Source organism: Meles meles, chromosome 3 (assembly GCF_922984935.1).
Source record: "Meles meles chromosome 3, mMelMel3.1 paternal haplotype, whole genome shotgun sequence".
Classification (NCBI taxonomy): Eukaryota; Metazoa; Chordata; class Mammalia; order Carnivora; family Mustelidae; genus Meles; species Meles meles.
In genome coordinates, this window is record NC_060068.1 from 62,866,421 (window position 1) to 62,884,010 (window position 17,590).

Sequence of the window (17,590 nt, forward strand, 5' to 3'; positions counted from 1 at the left end):
TAAATTTAGTTCTAGGTATTTTATTTTTTGATATAATTATAAATGGGATTATTCCCATAATTTTATTATTAACATATAGAATTGCAAGATTAGGGGCGCCTGGGTGGCTCAGTGGGTTAAGCCGCTGCCTTCGGCTCAGGTCATGATCTCAGGGTCCTGGGATCGAGTCCCGCATCGGGCTCTCTGCTCAGCAGGGAGCCTGCTTCCCCTCTCTCTGTCTCTGCCTGCCTCCCTGCCTACTTGTGATCTCTCTCTGTCAAATAAATAAATAAATCTTAAAAAAAAAATGGCAAGATTATTATGTATCAGTTTTGCATATAGCAGCTTTACTAAATTCAACAATCTTTGGTGGAATTCTTTGGTATTTTTTATATATAATATTCTATCATCTGAAAATACTGACAGTTTCACTTTTTCCTTTTCAATTTGGATGCCTTTTATTTTTCTTGCCTAAGTGCTCTGAACAGGACTTAACAGAATATTGAATAAAAGTGGTAAGTGGGCATTTTTGTCTTCCTATTTTTAGAGGAAAGTTTTCAGCTTTTCACCACTAAGTATGATGTTTTGGGTCTATCATCTATGGCTTTTGTTAGGTTGAGGTATGTTCTCTATATGCCAACTTAGTTGAGAGTTATCCTAAGTGAAAGCTGAAAGTTATCCAGTGCTTTCTCCACTTCTTTTGAAATGATAGGATTTTTCCCCTTCATTTTATTAATGCGGTATAGCACACTGAATAATTTGGGGTGGTGTACCAGCCTCATATCCTTTGAAAAAATTCCCACCTAATAATGGTATATGATCCACTTGATACTATTTTGAGGATGTTTTAAAAATCTATGTTCAGCAGAGATACTGGCTTCTGATTTTCTTATGTCCTGCTCTGGTTTTGTTTTCAGGGTAAAGGCGGTCCTGTAAAATGAGTCTGGACGTGTTCTTTCCTTCCCTATTTTTGGGAGGAGTTTGAGAAGGATTGGTTTTAATTATTCTTTGAATATGTGGTAGAATTCTCTAGTGAAGCTGTCTTGTCCTGAACGTTTGGGAGGTTTCTGATGACTGCTTTCATCTCCATGGTAATTACTGAGTATTAGATCCTGCTTTCAGTCTTGGTAGGATGTAGGTTTCTCTCTTCTCCACAGTCCATTATGTTGGCATGTAACTGGTCATTACGCACTCATTGCCATTCTGTTAATTGTTTTTTTTGGCTGCTTTATAGATACTCTTTCCTTTTTTCTGTATTCCTTTGTTATTTGATGACTTTCTGTGTTTGTTAAGCTTATATTCCTTTTTTTGTGTGCATTTACTATTTTTGCGCATTTACTATTGATTTACGAAGTTTACATATGACAACGTAAAAGTCTATTTAAAGTTGCTAAGAAGTTGCCCTAAGTTGTATATTTTTACTCCTCCCACCATGTTTTTTTATCATCCATTTTACAAATTTTAACTTGTGTATCCCTTAATGGATTATTATAGTCAGTTTCTACTACTTTTGTCTTTTAAGCTCCATACTGGCTTTGGACATGACTGATTGACACCTTCACATTATTCTATATTTTACTATATATTTTACAGTGAGATTTGCTCTTTTACAAGTTTTCCTGTTACTAATGAGCACCCTTTTTTTTCAGCTTCAAGAAGTCCCTTTAACATGGCTTGTAAGGCTGGTTTAATGCTGATGAACTCTTAGCTTTTCCTTGTTTGGAAAACTTTTGTTCTCCTATTCTGAATGACAACTTCGCTAGGAAGAAGATTCTTTGCTGAAAGTGGTTTTTTTATTTGTTTTTTAATATCGGCATTGTTAACAGATCCTACCACTTGCTCTGGCCTGCAAAATTTCTGCCAAAATCTGAGAGAGACAGTTGATTTTCTTTTTTTCTTTTTTGCTATGTTGAAGATTCTCGCCTTGATTTTTAACTTGTGATTTTTCAATTATAATGTTATTTGGTGTGAGTGTCTTTAGATTCCTCTTTTTGGGGAATTGTATGGAAGTCTGTTTCCTTCTGCAGGTTAGGGATTTCTTCAAATAAGTTTTCTGCCCTTTTCTTTATCTCTTCTCCTTCTGGGACGCTGGTAATATTTTAATGTTTGGCTACTTGATGTTGTCGTCTGAGTCCCTTAACCTATCTTTACTTTTTTTCCCCCCATTCTTTTTTCGTTTTATTTTTCTGATTAGGTGAGTTCTGCTAAGTCTTTATGTTCACTAATCCTTTCTTGTGCTTCATAACCTGTTCAATTTTTCAGTTCAGCTACTCTATTGTTTAGCTCTGTGACTTCTGTTTGGTACTTTGTCATTATTCCCATCTCTTGTGGAAGTTCTCACTGTGTTCATCCATTCCTCTCCCAAACTGGGGGAGCATCTTTTTCTTTTCTTAAGATTTGAGTGTGTGTGTGGCAGGGAGAGGGAGTGACAGAATCCCAAGCAGACTCCCTACTGAGCATGGAGCCCAATGTGAGGGTTGATATCATGACCTAAGCCAAATTAAGAACTGGATACTTAACTGACTGAGCCACCCGGGTGAGCATCATCTTAACTACTATGTTGACCCCTTTATCAGGTAAATCCCATTCTGTTTGTTTGTTTTTCTCCTGAGGTTTGATCTTTTTCTTTGATTTGGAGCCTGTTCATCCAGGCTTCCTTTTCCTTGACACTGTGTTGGTTTCTCTACCTTAGATCAAACAGATAGTAGTAGTCCTGAAGGAGTGTCCTGATGCAGGAGATGAACCTTATTGTTCAACCCTGCCAGAGCTCTTGGTTGTCTCTCAAACCTCCCAAAGGGGAGGATCTCTTGTTAGCATCTCGATGGAAGCTGACTGGAAGGCAATGAATTACACAGCATCATTTAAAGAATGCACATATAAACAGTCCTGTGAGACCACAGTCTAGTCCTGCTGGCTTGCCAGAGCTCAGTGATCTGGGGGTCCCTTTGGTGGCAGTAAAAAAAAACTAGCTCTCCAAATGAATATATTAACTACTTTCCAGGAGATACTGATAACCTGAAGTGAGGCAGGTGGAGACTAGAAAGATGGTGTCCACGAGCCTCTGTCTTGCAAAGTATTTGAACCCCCAGACGAGTGTTATGTAAGATGCCTGACCCTTGGCCCAACGCGTAAGATGAGCCATTAAACTTTCACAGAAAGTCTGGGTGCTTTTCAGTTGGATGCCTCTATGCTGGACTCTGGAGCAGGTGAGTCTGTGTTCTCAGGCCCTTTCTCTCTCAAATGCAGGTCTTAAAAGGACGGGTGCCTCCCCTTTGCTCCTCAGGAAGAAGCTGTGGGTTTTGAGTTCCCTTTTGATTATGGGTCACGGTTCCTGGGGTTGGGTTTATGTTAAAACTGTGTTCCTGTCCTGCTTCCATTTGGGATGCTCTCATTTGCTAGATAAGTAGGATTCACTCAGCCAGTTTTGGGCTTTTTTTTTCATAGGACATTGTTGGATATGCACCCAGAGATTGTGTGTCCACAGGAGAAGGTGAGTTCAGGATCCTCCTAGGTCACCACCTTGTTTCCTAGACTTTTGATGCAGCAGAGTATGGTTTTTAAAGCTATACCTTCAGTTTCTCATTATAGTCAGGGGATCATAGTAATAACCCTTTAAATTCTATGTCCTTGGAATAGGAAGGGATCTAGAAGTTGTCTAACTTGCATTCTTGCCTTGAGCACACGGAGTAATTTTGAGTAACAGTTTTGCTTCATTAATGCCCAGCTCTAAGAAACTGGACCCTATAACTTTTTTAGTAAGTTTTTAAGTAATCTCTATATCCAACGTGGGGCTTGAACTCACAATCCCAAGATCAAGGTTTTCAGCTCTACCGACTGAGCTAGCCAGGTACTCCTGGATCTTGTAACTTCTGGTCAGTCATTGGTCTTGTACATCATTTTTCATGTTGCTCTAGAAAGTAGAACTCATAGTCTTCCTTTCAAGGTGGCATCTAATGAATATTCTGGATCATAGAAACCCTCGGATCTTCTCTAATTCTGTATGCTACTTCCATGTTCTAAGCTTTATACCAACCCCATTTCCTGGCATTATCTCCCCTACCGCTGCCACCACCATGTAAATATGTCTGAATTTGATATGGTTTTTACAGTGTATAACATCACATAAATTGCTGACTTTTTATCTTAATGGCATTTTAAAAAAATAACTGGCAATTTACATTTAATGAAACATAGTTCATGAATCTGAACTGTCAGTGTGTTATATACATAGTAGTGATGTGGGTCTTTGGAGGGGGGAAGGTATAAAAAAATTCACCCTTCCCGGTATTTGCCAAAGGCTTAATCTATCACAGGCTCAACTCTTAATGCTCCAAAGCCAACTACTGAGAGATCAAGTAAACTAAGGATTGATAAGGACCAATGAACTAGCAACCAGCAAGTCATCGCTGATCATAGGCAGGGCTCAAGCAGAGGAAGCAGGAATTACAGGTGTCTGAGGGAGGTGAATGTATAGAAGGAACTGGGCTGTTGGCTTATAAGTTGGAGAACTGCTTTTTTTTTTAATTTTTATTTATTTGACAGAAAGAAATCACAACTAGGCAGAGAGGCAGGCAGAGAGAGAGGAGGAAGCAGGCTCCCTGCGGAGCAGAGAGCCCGATGCGGGGCTCGATCCCAGGACCCTGGGATCATGACCTGAACCGAAGGCAGAGGCTTTAACCCACTGAGCCACCCAGGTGCCCCAAGTTGGAGAACTGCTTTTAAAGTGGTGAAAGAACTAGAAAGTTTATAATACAAGGATAAAGCATCAAAATGAACAGACTGGAGAGAGTTGATTACTGACCCCTCAGACAGAAGGGCCATATCAGAGCAAGGAGGGGAGGAGGTTTTCCAGTGGGAAGGTTGGTAGAGGACCTTTGGGATTTTGTGCAGAGTGGCCTCAATTTTCTCCATGAGGTTGAAGGCAAAGCTAGCTGCGCACACTGGCAGACTGTAGCTGGAAGGGAGTTTGAGGAAAGTGGGACTGGACCTACACTGATTATGGGCTACCACAGCTTGGTGGGCATTGCAAAACGCAATACTTTGTGTGAGAAAGGGGGGAAATGCAAGGAACTTGAATTGGGTTAAGAATGATCATTGAGGGGGTGCCTGGGTGGCTCAGTGGGTTAAAGCCTCTGCCTTCAGCTTGGGTCATGATCCCAGGATCCTGGGATCGAGCCCCGCATTGGGCTCCCTGCTTAGGGGGGAGCCTGCTTCCCCCACCCTGCCCGCCTACTTGTGATCTCTGTCAAATAAATAAACTCTCAGAAATCTCAATGTTAATTTTTTTTTTAAAGGACCACATACTTTAAGTCTCTGAAACTTCAATTTCTTTAGCAAGATGTGCTCTGGCATATATAGTGCTTAACCTATTAAGCTACTATTTTATTCTGAATAGATTCCAGTTAGAAACAAAATGGTTAAAAGGATAAATGCCACTCCATGTAACTGCTACTTTGTAGTAATATTTAGAGCCGGTTACCTTGGCAGAATCCTTTGCTTTCCCTCCATTCTTGGGTGCTTTGGAGCTGGGAGCAGTTCTCTCGACTCTGTCCTAAAGCAAAGGCAACGTAATGAGGCCATTGTTATCATCAGTCCATCGAGTGTAATTAAATAATGGAAAACTTTCAATATACATAGAAGTGTTTAAAGTAGAAAGTAAGAAGGATTAAAAATACAGAGGAAAATGTGGGTCACACTGATATCCTGCCAATGTCCACGAGGAAATTTGCTCATGAAAACAGCTTGTTTCTGTCAGTACTGGTTTTTATGTGCCAACAGAGCAAGGATGGGATACTCATTTTCAGTGTTACAGAAACAAATGTAACAGCAGAAATCATCACAGAGAGCTAGAGGCAAGTTTTCTATAAAGTCCTGTTTGGGACGCCTGGGTGGCTCAGTTGGTTAAGCAACTGCCTTCGGCTCAGGTCATGATCCCAGCATCCTGGGATCGAGTCCCACATCGGGCTCCTTGCTCTGCAGGGAGCCTGCTTCTCCCTCTGACTCTGCCTGCCACTCTGTCTGCCTGTACTTGCTCTCTCTCTCACTCTGAAAAATAAATAAAATCTTAAAAAAAAAAAAAAGTCCTGTTTGCTAAAAAGGCATTATTTACCCAGGAGTGAGAAACAGGATGCTGAGGTAGTTAGGAATTAAATCACCCAACATGAGGGGGACTAACAATTTAGTGACTGGGAGAGCTGTTTAGCGAGAGCAAAACAAGAGCAAACAGATCTGTACTATTAACTCTTCTGAAAATGGCCATCAAGTGCACTCAATTCACTTTTCTATTTGATTTATATAAGGGTGTATTTACAGGTAAAAAACCACATACTTTTTTTTCATTCACCTTTAATCACTTGGTCTGAGCTCCTGCTCTGTCCCAGGAATTTTGCTAATGCTGACCACAGCTGCTGCATAAAGTGCACAGCTCCCTGGTATAATAAACAGACCAAGTGTAGCCCAGAGTCAGGGGAGCCCTTCACTGGGCGTGGGCAGGGAGAAGCAGTGAGTGTGCCTGAAGGAGCTGATGCTTGACCTGGGCCCTGAGGGACAGATGGGCAACAGCCATGAGAAGGTGCAGTGCAGGTCGGGGCTGCTCTCATCTTCAATGAGCAGAGACAGAGCATTATTGCCCAGCACCAATAGTGTGGCCATCAAACACGATGGCTGTGGGGAGGACACAGTGACATGAAAAACACTTATGAAATAGTAAGTAATGTATTAGATATGGGCTTGAACTTATATTACCTAAAGTAATGTATCACAAATACATATTTTAATATTTAAATACATATATATGAGTATATACTAGTTTAGTTATATATAATATATATTATATATACATTAGATATAAATTACATTACATATAAATATACAATGTATCATAACACATATATACGGAAAAGGATAGATATGCCCAATCACGTTGGCAGGGTAGTATAATTATGCATTTTTTCAATTTCTCTATGGCATCACTGAATTCATTCTGCAGGCTACGGCTCTAAGTAGACGCACAAAGTCCATATGAAGTAGCAGAGTACCTCGGCTGTGTTTGAGGTTTCCGTGGGTGCAGGACAGCTGTCAAAATCGCCCGACAGAGCATCGATGGGGTCTTTGTCATCTTCTGGTTTCTGAGATATTAACAGAAATAACCATGAATAACCAGTGAAGGAGCACAAGGCAAAAATACCGTAAGGGACGTTTTCCCCAATCACTGAAAATAAGGTATTAAAAGAAAAAGGAAACCTTGCTGACATTCTTTTCCTCAATTTAGACATGAAAATCCTTACAGTTTTACTTCCTTCTCTTTTAAAAGTTTGCTTAGTATTCTGAGCCTCAGTTGTTCAATCTGAAAAGATGGGTCTGTCTAAACACACTCTCGTGAGGGCTGGAAGAGAGAGATCACACACCCCACCCATCTTCGCCTGGTACCAACCCCAGGGCAGGCATTCAATAAATTTCAGATTTCATCTAGAATGAAAAAAACCCGTTGTTTATGGGAACATGGCTGCTATGGTATTTACCTTTGAGTCCTTGGGTTTCTTTGCAGGTGGCTTTTCTGGTTTGCCCTTAAAAACAGGTAGGTTACTGGTTAGACATAGCTCTTTGTCAAGGTTTCCCTAGGTGTAGTCAGAACTTGTAGACTCTCTGGTCTGATGCCTTGCCTGATATGCAAGGGAGAGGGATGTGCAGTAAGTGATAAATCTCGAGTCTGGTTGTGGAAGTGAAGGAAACAATTGTTTAGGAACTTCCTGCCATCACGTGTTAAAAATTCGACTTCCAATATTACAAAAAGTAACTCGTGTTTTTGGTCTTAATTATAAAAGCTTATTATGCTTTGGAAGCATGTGAGGGGCTGGGATGTCATGTCATACAGCTTTGCTTCAGGATTACAAGTGTCACTCTGTGGGGACCTTACCCATCTTCGAGGGCAAGGACGTTAAACGGTACCTCTCCCAGGGAATACAAGCAGGGTCAGAGAGCACTACCAAAGCAGGGAGGCTTCTAGCAGGATGCAGAATGGCTACCTTCGGGAATACAGAATGCAAGCAAGGAGAATTGAATTCTCTAAGAGACACAGAAGAAGAAAACACCTCAAGCCCAGAGTCCCCAGCCCCACCACAAGCAGTACAGACTGGGAAGGCTCTAACTGAGGCTTCCTTGCTTCTCTCTCTACAAGCGTGGAACGGGTGATTTGTCATCTCGCTGACTGGCAACGTGAGCCAAAAGTGGAGGGTACAGGCCCGACTGACCTGAGGACAACTGGCTGCATTTAGAGACAAAGGGCCCAAGACCTGAGAGAGTATCTTTAGATCTAGCAGGAGGACTTGGGACGGGGAATCTGGTCTCGCCTGTCTTTACTCAGAACAGTGCTGCCGGTGGTATTGAGGACTAAAAGACGACCCCAAGTTGCAGAGGAGCCTTATTTATCTGCCCCATGACTCAGTCCAGTACCAGCTCCTTTGTCTGCCTCAGACAGGACTATAACTAACATTATTTTTTTTTCTTTTTTCTTTTTTTTTTTTTTAAAGATTTTATTTATTTATTTGACAGATAGAGATCACAAGTAGGGAGAGAGGCAGGCAGAGAGAGAGAGAGGAGGAAGCAGGCTCCCCGCCAAGCAGAGAGCCCGATGCGGGGCTCGATCCCAGGATCCTGGGATCATGACCTGAGCGAAAGGCAGAGGCTTTAACCCACTGAGCCACCCAGGCGCCCCCTAACATTATTTTTTAAACCTTTTTCTTTTTATTTTTTTTTAAGATTTTATTTATTTGGCAGACAGAGATCACAAGTGGCAGAGAGGCAGGCAGAGAGAGGGGAAGCAGGCTCCTCACCAAGCAGAGAACCTGATGTGGGGCTCGATCCCAGGATCCTGGGATCATGACCCAAGCCGAAGGCAGAGGCTTTAACCCACTGAGCCACCCAGGTGCACCCATTTTTTATACCACTTTCTTGCGAGCAGAATTCATCTATGCACACGCCCTGGGATCTTAAGCACCCATGAGTGACTGAACACTACTCAGCTCTGTGTCCGCCACGGCGCCCAGGGTAGCGGACATCTGAGGACATGGACTCGAATAGATATTCAGCAGAATCCTAGGCCAGCTGCACAGGAGATGTATTAAAAGCACTCCTTCATGTCACATTTTTATGCTGTGGCGAAAGTGCGCCTCCTCTTCCTTGCAAGGCAGATCTGAATGTACGAAGCTTTGAGCTGTCTAGCCAACCTTGATCTCGGCCCTCATTTACCTCATTGTCGTCATCCAGGAGGTGCCTGTACTCAGGCGGGATGGTGTCATCTCTTTCTCCCAGCTTGTCTCTGTGTTCGGCTTTAGCTCTTTCCTGAAAACGTGAAACAGACCGAATATTTGCTCCTTCACGGAGACAGTACTTTCTAAAACCTAGCAGCCAGAACTTACCCTACTTTCCCGAGACAAACACTCTATTTTCTAAGTAACAAGACAACAGGTAACTTCAACAGACCATGACTTGATGGGGGGAAAAAAAGTGACTCTCGGTGCTTCTACACGTCCATCCATATGTGTGGATTTCTACCTGTATTTTAACATCAATGATGCAATATTTGTCCTTAGAAACCATGGAAAGAAAGAAAACCCAACAGTATAAACTATCTTTGGTCGTTATGTGAGTTCTATCTTTTAGATAAAAAGATCAAGTCACTCTACTTTGATATTTGGAGAGGAACTATTTTCCACTCTGACGTCTCAGAGCAACCCTGAAGGACCACTCGGCACAGCCAACCTGAGTGAGTGTGCCGGTGTGCTGACTGCTTGAGCTGTGTGTGTGCGGGAGGGAAGCACCTGCTGTTGGAAGCAGCAGCTACACCTCCCTGCATCCTCACCTCTCGGGGGCACATCTGTCATAGATTCAGAGACATACACTCCACACCCCACCCTCTAGGGGAGGGGGGGCAGGCTGTATTTTCTGCATCATTCTTTCATTTGTCAAATACAGGTCAAGCTCACATCAAAGATCCTATAACAGAATGAAGACCCAAGGATCCTTTGAAATGCCCTGGGACATGGATCTGGCTGGTCACTGAGCTCCTGGTTCCAGGCGAAACGGACTATCGTTAGCACAGACAAGCACTTACTGATGTGCTGGGAGGTGTGTGGTGCTAACAGCGTGTGCCTTGCACACACGCCTCTGCTGAGTAGCAACCCTTGGCCCAATGCTTCATTTAGGCCTTTGCACGCAGAGATACGACGGCTCAGGAGGCTCCCAGGGAAACCTCTGACAAACGGGGAACTGTGCCCCTACAGGCACGGAATATGTCACCCTAAAAAATGCATTTCTAGATGACATACGTGATAGTGCTTATTGCCAGATACAAAGACAAGTGAATGTGGGAGGAGAACGTAAGTAAAGCTGTACTTTCCCATCATAATTAAGTCTGGGTTCCCGAACAGGACATCTGCCTGAGCGTGTGCCCTAGCATAGTCCTCCCTGAGGCAAAAAATTCAACAGACTACAGAGAAGGAAAAAGTGAGCATTAAGTTATCCAACGGTTCACTAAAACTCCAAAGTCGGAAGTGCTTTCCCCCCGCCTATGTGCATAGTAGGATACCCTATGCTACAAAAACCTGAAATTTCACTTATATATATATATATTTTTTTACCTTGACCTTATCCTCCATTGGTTTGTTGTCATCAGGGTCAGGCTGCCTTTGTCCTAGACTGTCAGAAAGTTGATCCAGGGCATCGTCCAGTTCTTTGTCGTCACGCTGCTAAAAAGCCAATGTTAATTAGTCACTGGTTAGCCAAATAAATCAGTCCTCTTAGTGGCCCCACTAAGACTTCCATAAACTCCATGAGATTTTTCACTTGGGAGATGGGCATGCCCTTGGGTGGCGCTCCTCCTCCTAATCTCTCTCTACACTTGCATGGGCCTGTCTACCTACCCCCTAACTACCCCCAGATGCTTCTTTCCCCTAAAAGAAAAAAAAAAAAAAAAAAAAAGGCCCCTCAAAAAAAACGGGCAGGGGAGGGGGTGTTCCTGGCCTGATGTGTTGGAAAAACCTGCCTTCCTATGCGAGTCAGTGGAGTCAGTGTATGCAACAGTCCAGATGACAGTCTGATGTCCCAGAAAACACAGGATGATGGCTTCTTTTCAGACTCCCACATGTATTCATTTAAGTAAAGACTGAGAGTTTGAGTGATATCTTCATTCAAAATATTAAATGAAACCAGACTTTCTGACAGGAAACAGAATGGGAAAGGCGTCATCCTGATACATACTGGTAAAGGGCACAGAGGCTCGGGATTGCTGAAGTCTGCCCCTGCCTCAGCCAATGCAGAGCCCTCACGTCTTAAGGACGGAAGGGTCAACAGCAGCCTGGGTCATGATGCTTCTTCCTTTCTGTGCCCGGGCACCTTCATCATTGTGGGCAAACACACACATACATGGGGCATTTTCCTGGTCTTAAGTGCTTCGTTGGAGCCCAGGATAAGAGCTAATCATGGTGGAGCTCCCCATGGCTGAGTCTGGGCTTTGTCATTTGGCCTTCTGGATACTTTCAGATGATCCTGAGGCTGACCCTTCAGGAGGAAAATTCATTCAGAATCTCTTGACTAGAGCACTAAGCAGGCTTTGATGCTACATCAAAAGGAAAGGAAGCGTAGCTGACTTCACTCAAGCCACTTCATCTCCATCTAGCGAATGAGACACTTGTTCTCATCTGAAGGAGATGGGGATCTGGTTTAAGGCGATCTCTTTGATGTGGTGTGGTCTCCTCGCCTCGATAATGTATAATTGGGTACCGCGCAGAAAATTAATCAAGGAAGTCTGGAAAAGCTTTGGTCCCACAGAATTGCTTCAGGACATGTAAATAATTAAAACAGTCCTGATGCTGAGGTTTTTGTATTGCTATCATGAAAACGACAAAGTTTTCCTGGTATGAACGGGAGGGAAACTGCTCTAACAGGACATACTTGAATTTTTGGGAGAAGGAGCTCAAACACTGAGCAATTTCATAAAATAAACCTGAGCTTCAATAATAGGCCGTGTTCACAGCATGTGTCAGGAAAAATATAAAGAGGAGAAAATAATCAGGAAAGCTCAAGAATTTGTCAAATCTAATAATTCAAATATATATACAATGCACGCTCCAGCTCTTTCAATTCTAATAAAGTAACAGTAACATTAAGCTCCTGGACTATGTGTAAAATACTTCTACACATTGTGTCATTTACTTACTTCAGATATTCTGTCATCTCCCCAAATCACCAGTCTTCTCTCTTCTAAAACAGAAGGTGCTTGGTCTTCCTAACGATTTTGTGTATTTTCATATACTCTAAGGCAAGGGCCCTATTTTCTTTCTTTTTATTGTTGTTACTATAAAAACCTATTTCAAAAATGCTGCTTACCTTAGAATCAGGGGGTGGGACAGCAGAGTGCGTGGTGGGAGCTGGGGTTTGAGAAACCACTTCAGAGATGACAGCAGAAAGGTTAGCGTCTTCAAATTTCTTTGTTTAAAAAAAATTATATACACACACATATATAATACAGTACAGCTCACATACATATGTCAGTAATATATTATATAAAAAACTATGCCTGCAATGCCATCACTTAAATACATTTAAAAAAAATTTTTTTTTTTTTAATTTGTCAGACGGGGCGAGGGGAGGGAGAAAGAAAGTGAGCGAGCACAGGCAGGGGGAGCAGGAGGCAGAGGAGAAGCAGGTTCCCTGCTGAGCAAGGACCCCAATGTGGGACTCGATCCCAGGACCCTGGATCATGACCTGAGCCAAAGACAGATGCTTAACCAAATGAGCCACCCAGGCGTCCCTAAATTCATTTTTTTTTTTTTTTAAAGATTTTAAGAAATCTCTACACCCAGCATGGGGCCTGAACTCACAACCCCAAGACCAAGAGTCACAGGTTCCACCAACTGAGCCAGCCAGGAGCCCCTTAAATACAATTTTTAAGACAGCTTTATTAGTATTTATTCCCTTCACCCAAATGGATGCACAGTAACACAAATCTTAAAAGCAGTTCTTGGGGCGCCTGGGTGGCTCAGTGGGTTAAAGCCTCTGCCTTTGGCTCAGGTCATGATCTCAGCGTTCTGGGATCGAGCCCCGCATCGGGCTCTCTGCTCGGCAAGGAGCCTGTTTCCTCCTCTTTCTCTCTACCTTCCTGCCTCTTTGCCTCCTTGTGATCTCTGTCAAATAAATAAACAAAATCTTAAAAAAAAAAAAAAAAAGGCAGTTCTGATTCTACTTCCTCCTCCATAGTTGTAGTTTATTACCATCTCCTAATTCCTATTGATATTTATTATTCTTAATTTTCAAAAATCTAATGACTTAGAGTTACATGGTGTGTTTACACATTTTTCAATGTATGTTTAAGTTATCTGCAGGTTTTCAGCTTTCTTCTTCATAATTAGTTGCTCTGTGTAAGTTTTTGTTTTTTTTTTACAGATTTTATTTATTTATTTGACGAGAGAGATCACAAATAGGCAGAAAGTCAGGCAGAGAGAGGGGGAAGCAGGCTCCCTGCTGATCAGAGAGGCTTGCTTTCTGTGGCCTCCCTTGCCTCAATCAGATATTTGTTACATATTTATAATTCTGATACAAGGTATATAATGATGTCCCAGTGTTGCTTTATACCTGGTATAGGTTGTGTGGTTTTAGTGTTATTATTTTTTTCTTAATGTTAAATAGTATATTATTCCAGAATCTTTCTGAAATAGGGATTTATTCTCCTTTAACAAATATATAAAATCTTTTACGTTAATTTCTCAATTTTTTCCATTATCTATAGCTTTGCATTCTGAATCAGAATGGAATTTACCATCATCATATAAACCCTACATTTTCCTGTTTTTATGCATATGATTTAGCTTTTCTAACATATTTTAGAATACTTTTATTGAGTTATATGAAGTATGATTTTAAGTTAAAAATTGATGTACAAAATGACTGTAGAGATTTGTCGTAATTCTTTTAAGACATGGAGTCAGACCATTGTAGATGTTTTAATTTCATGTTCTCACTTTTCTGCTCATCTACTTCTCTTTTCTTTAACATCTGACATCTCATACTATTTTCCAATCTGTTACTGATGTACACACAGCATGCACAACGGTATCTACAAATGTAGTATCTAGAACTAGAATATCGACAAATGCACAGATGTTCCTTTTTCATACTTGTCATTTCTTTTTCAGGTGTTATTGATTTTTTATACACCATTAAGCAGAAATGACAATATAATCAACTTCTTATACTTTTTTTCTAAAAGAAATGCCTCTAGCTTAATTCTGAATATTTGATTCTTGAAGTTAAATAGATACTCTTTAATACATTAAGGGATTATCTACTTTTTAAAGGTTTTTATTTAAAATATAAAATATGAATGCATGTGAAATCTGAAATACATCTTTTATATGGACATTACTGATTGTTCCTCTGATACACTACTATGCTATATGGATTTCCCTGCTATTAAATAAATCTTGAATTTCTTTTTTTTTTTTTTAAAGATTTTATTTATTTATTTGACAGAGAGAAATCACAAGAGAGGCAGGCAGAGAGAGAGGAAGGGAAGCAGGCTCTCCGCTGAGCAGAGATCCCGATGCGGGACTTGATCCCAGGACCCTGGGATCATGACCTGAGCCGAAGGCAGCGGCTTAACCCACTGAGCCACCCAGGTGCCCAAATCTTGAATTTGTAACAGTGGTAAATAATTACTTTAAAATTCTATATTCTGTTTGTTAAAAATTATACATCTACAAATTTAAGTGACTTTGGTTAACAATACTGTATTAATGGTATTTTAAGGTTAGGACCATAATTACTTGTAGAAGCAACTATTAGGCCATGTTTTTGAGAACATGTTTATGTCACATGGGACTATCTGGTGTTAAACATTTAAGAGTCAATTTTAAACTTCTCTTAGAAGCAACATTTGAAAACAGTTCTAATCTCTTCAGTTTTTCTTCTGCTTAGGTATTATGAATGGTGTGTTTTATATTTTGTTTTAAAAAAGGTATTGCACATAGTTGTTTTTAGTAATTTAGTTGCTATCTTATACCACTTAGATCTCATTTTAAGTTTTGGGGACACCTGGGTGGCTTAGTTGGGTAAGCATTTGCCTTCGGCTCAGGTCAAGATCCCAGGGTCCTGGGATTGAGTGCCCCAAAGGGCTCCTGGCTCAGCAGAGAGCCTGCTTCTCCCTCTGCCAGCCACCCCCCCACCCCGAGCAAAAAAATAAAATCTTTTAAAAATTACTTAAGTTTAATTCGTATGATTACTATTATTTCTACCAATATTTTATAAAATGTTAATAACCAACTATTGATTCTTTCACTCATTTATACTCTCATTTTAAAATCCAATCATATTTTATTTGTAAGACTTTTTTCCTCTCTTACAGTTGCTGGTATCTTATATAAAACTTTAGCCAAACCAAGGAACTGTGGGCCAGTTTAGTCTCTGGCTGTGATTTTCATCTTCTACTATACTTGATTGCTACTTTCTTTTGGGTAGTTAGGTTATAATAGCTTATTTAAGTGTAAAATAATGGGGCACCTGGGTGGCTCAGTGGGTTAAAGCCTCTGCCTTCGGCTCAGGTCATGATCCCAGAGTCCTGGGATCGAGTCCTGCATTGGGCTCTCTGCTCAGCTTCCTCCTCTCTCTCTCTGCCTGCCTCTCTGCCTACTTGTGACCTCTGTCAAATAAATAAACTTTAAAAAAAAATAAATGTAAACTAATAATTTATTTCTAATAATAGCTTTATAATAGCTTAAATTTGAAATTCAAAATCCAATAAACATTTGGTTAATCAGATTTCTCTTTTCCTCCATTACTGATGAAGGTATTTATGATAATGGATCTCATGAATACTGCTTTGGCTGCTTATCCAAGATTTTGATTTGCAAATGTCTTATACTTGATTTTTTAAAATAGTCTCTTCAGAATTTACTTCTTGATTTTAGTGATAGCAGTGGAATGTTTTTAACTTTCACTTATTTTTATTTTTTCAAGATTTTATTTATTTGAGAGAGAGCGAGAGAGCACAAGCAAGGGGAATAACAGAGGGAGAGGGAGAAGCAGGCCCTAGGCTGAGCAGAGATCAGAACCTGAGCAGAAGGCAGAAGCTTATCTGGTTGAGCTACTCCGGAGCCCCTAAATTTATCTTTTTAAATAGAATTTCTATTTTATTGTAATCAAAGAACATGGAATGCACAGCCAGCACTCCTTTGTGTTTGAACATTAATTCTGAGTCAGAATATGATACTTTTCCTCCAAAGTTCTTGGAACTTCCCCCAAATACTTTTCTACTTTGACCTTTTAACTTACCATAATTGGGTAATTGGCTATTTCTACTTTGTTCACAATAGATGCTAATAAATTTTTCCCTTTGCCAGATTAATTTTCCAAGATTATAATTTTTAAAAATGGTTATATTATCTCTAGTCATTTCACTGCTATACCTCTTCTTGGGTGGGTATAAAAATTCACTGTTGTATTTTCTTTGAACTTCTAAAAGATAAACCCTAACTATTACAATAAAACACAGATGGTATGAGGAAGGGAATTAAGGCACTGGCTCCCCCTAATTTGTTGTTTTGCATCACTGTAACGGTATGATTCCACATTCCTGGGATACTGCTCACTTTATATTCTCCCCTAACTTAGGACTCGGAGCCTCTCTGTAATGTTTGTATGGAGGAGGAAGAGGGGAAGGTCATGGAATGGGGTGACATACTGCCTGGGCATGGTGTTTTCACAGGAGTCCAGTGAGGACCACGTATTGGTTAGTAATCCCTTCTTTGAAGGATTTATTGCTTTATCAAGTCCAAAAATGAGCAACTCCAAAGAATCATTATTTCTTCTAGTTGCTACTCATTCTGTTTCTCGACTGATATTGTCTACATAAGAACCTTGTAAATAGATAACCCAGATCCCACAGAAAGGGTCTGGAATTATCCAAGTTTGGGCACTCCAACAGACTTACAATATGCTTGCATATAAATAAGCTCTACCAATCCTATAGTACAGCAACCTGCTTACCATTACCAACATTTCCTAAAATTTCCAGTAACAAAATTCCCTTTTGAGGAACTATCTGTTCTACAAAGAGCTAAGTTTTCCTAGGAGGTAATTATGGAAGATGATAAACTGTAGAAATATCAACAGATAAAAAGTTATTTGAGATGTAAATTCTCTTTTTCCTAAGTATATTTGATAAAGAGTACATGTGCTTTGGTTCAGTCAGTTACACTGTTGCAAATACCCACTGTGCTGGTACACTGTTTCATGATAGAACACCTCTATCTCAGAGCCACCACAGGCTAAAGAAGGCCTTTAATTTTGTGACTGTTTCCTTAGCTCTAAGGTCAGATTCTAAGTCACTAGTTTCCATTTATTTCTGCCACCCTCCAAGTAAGGAAATAAACCAGGAGTTTCAGACTTACAAGAGGTACAGAGTTTGCAGAACCAGCGAAGTCCTTAGACAAAGCGTCCAGAAGGAAGTCTTCACCCATGGGCTGTAAAAACCAGGAAATGTATCAACAAATGGCACCCCCCCAATCTGTTTCCTCTACAAAGGATGTCAGGGCCAAGTAAGAAAGATCGGCTTAGAGAA

At 40.8% G+C, this 17,590-nt stretch overlaps 1 protein-coding gene across 14 annotated transcripts in view; it reads right to left on the reverse strand.

The window, feature by feature from the left end:
• CAST (calpastatin) overlaps positions 1–17,590 on the reverse strand; it is a 111,238-nt gene that overhangs the window by 4,552 nt on the left and 89,096 nt on the right. For 11 of the 14 annotated variants that reach the window (XM_045999844.1, XM_045999851.1, XM_045999843.1 and 8 more), the window contains 7 exons: positions 17,421–17,492; positions 12,364–12,462; positions 10,617–10,724; positions 9,226–9,318; positions 7,500–7,544; positions 7,017–7,106; positions 5,459–5,530 (listed from right to left, as the gene is read on the reverse strand). In XM_045999844.1, coding sequence (XP_045855800.1) covers positions 5,459–5,530; positions 7,017–7,106; positions 7,500–7,544; positions 9,226–9,318; positions 10,617–10,724; positions 12,364–12,462; positions 17,421–17,492 — 579 coding nt within the window. The remainder of the gene's footprint in view (positions 1–5,458; positions 5,531–7,016; positions 7,107–7,499; positions 7,545–9,225; positions 9,319–10,616; positions 10,725–12,363; positions 12,463–17,420; positions 17,493–17,590) is intronic. The other 3 variants (XM_045999846.1, XM_045999845.1, XM_045999850.1) reach the window with 1 other exon arrangement.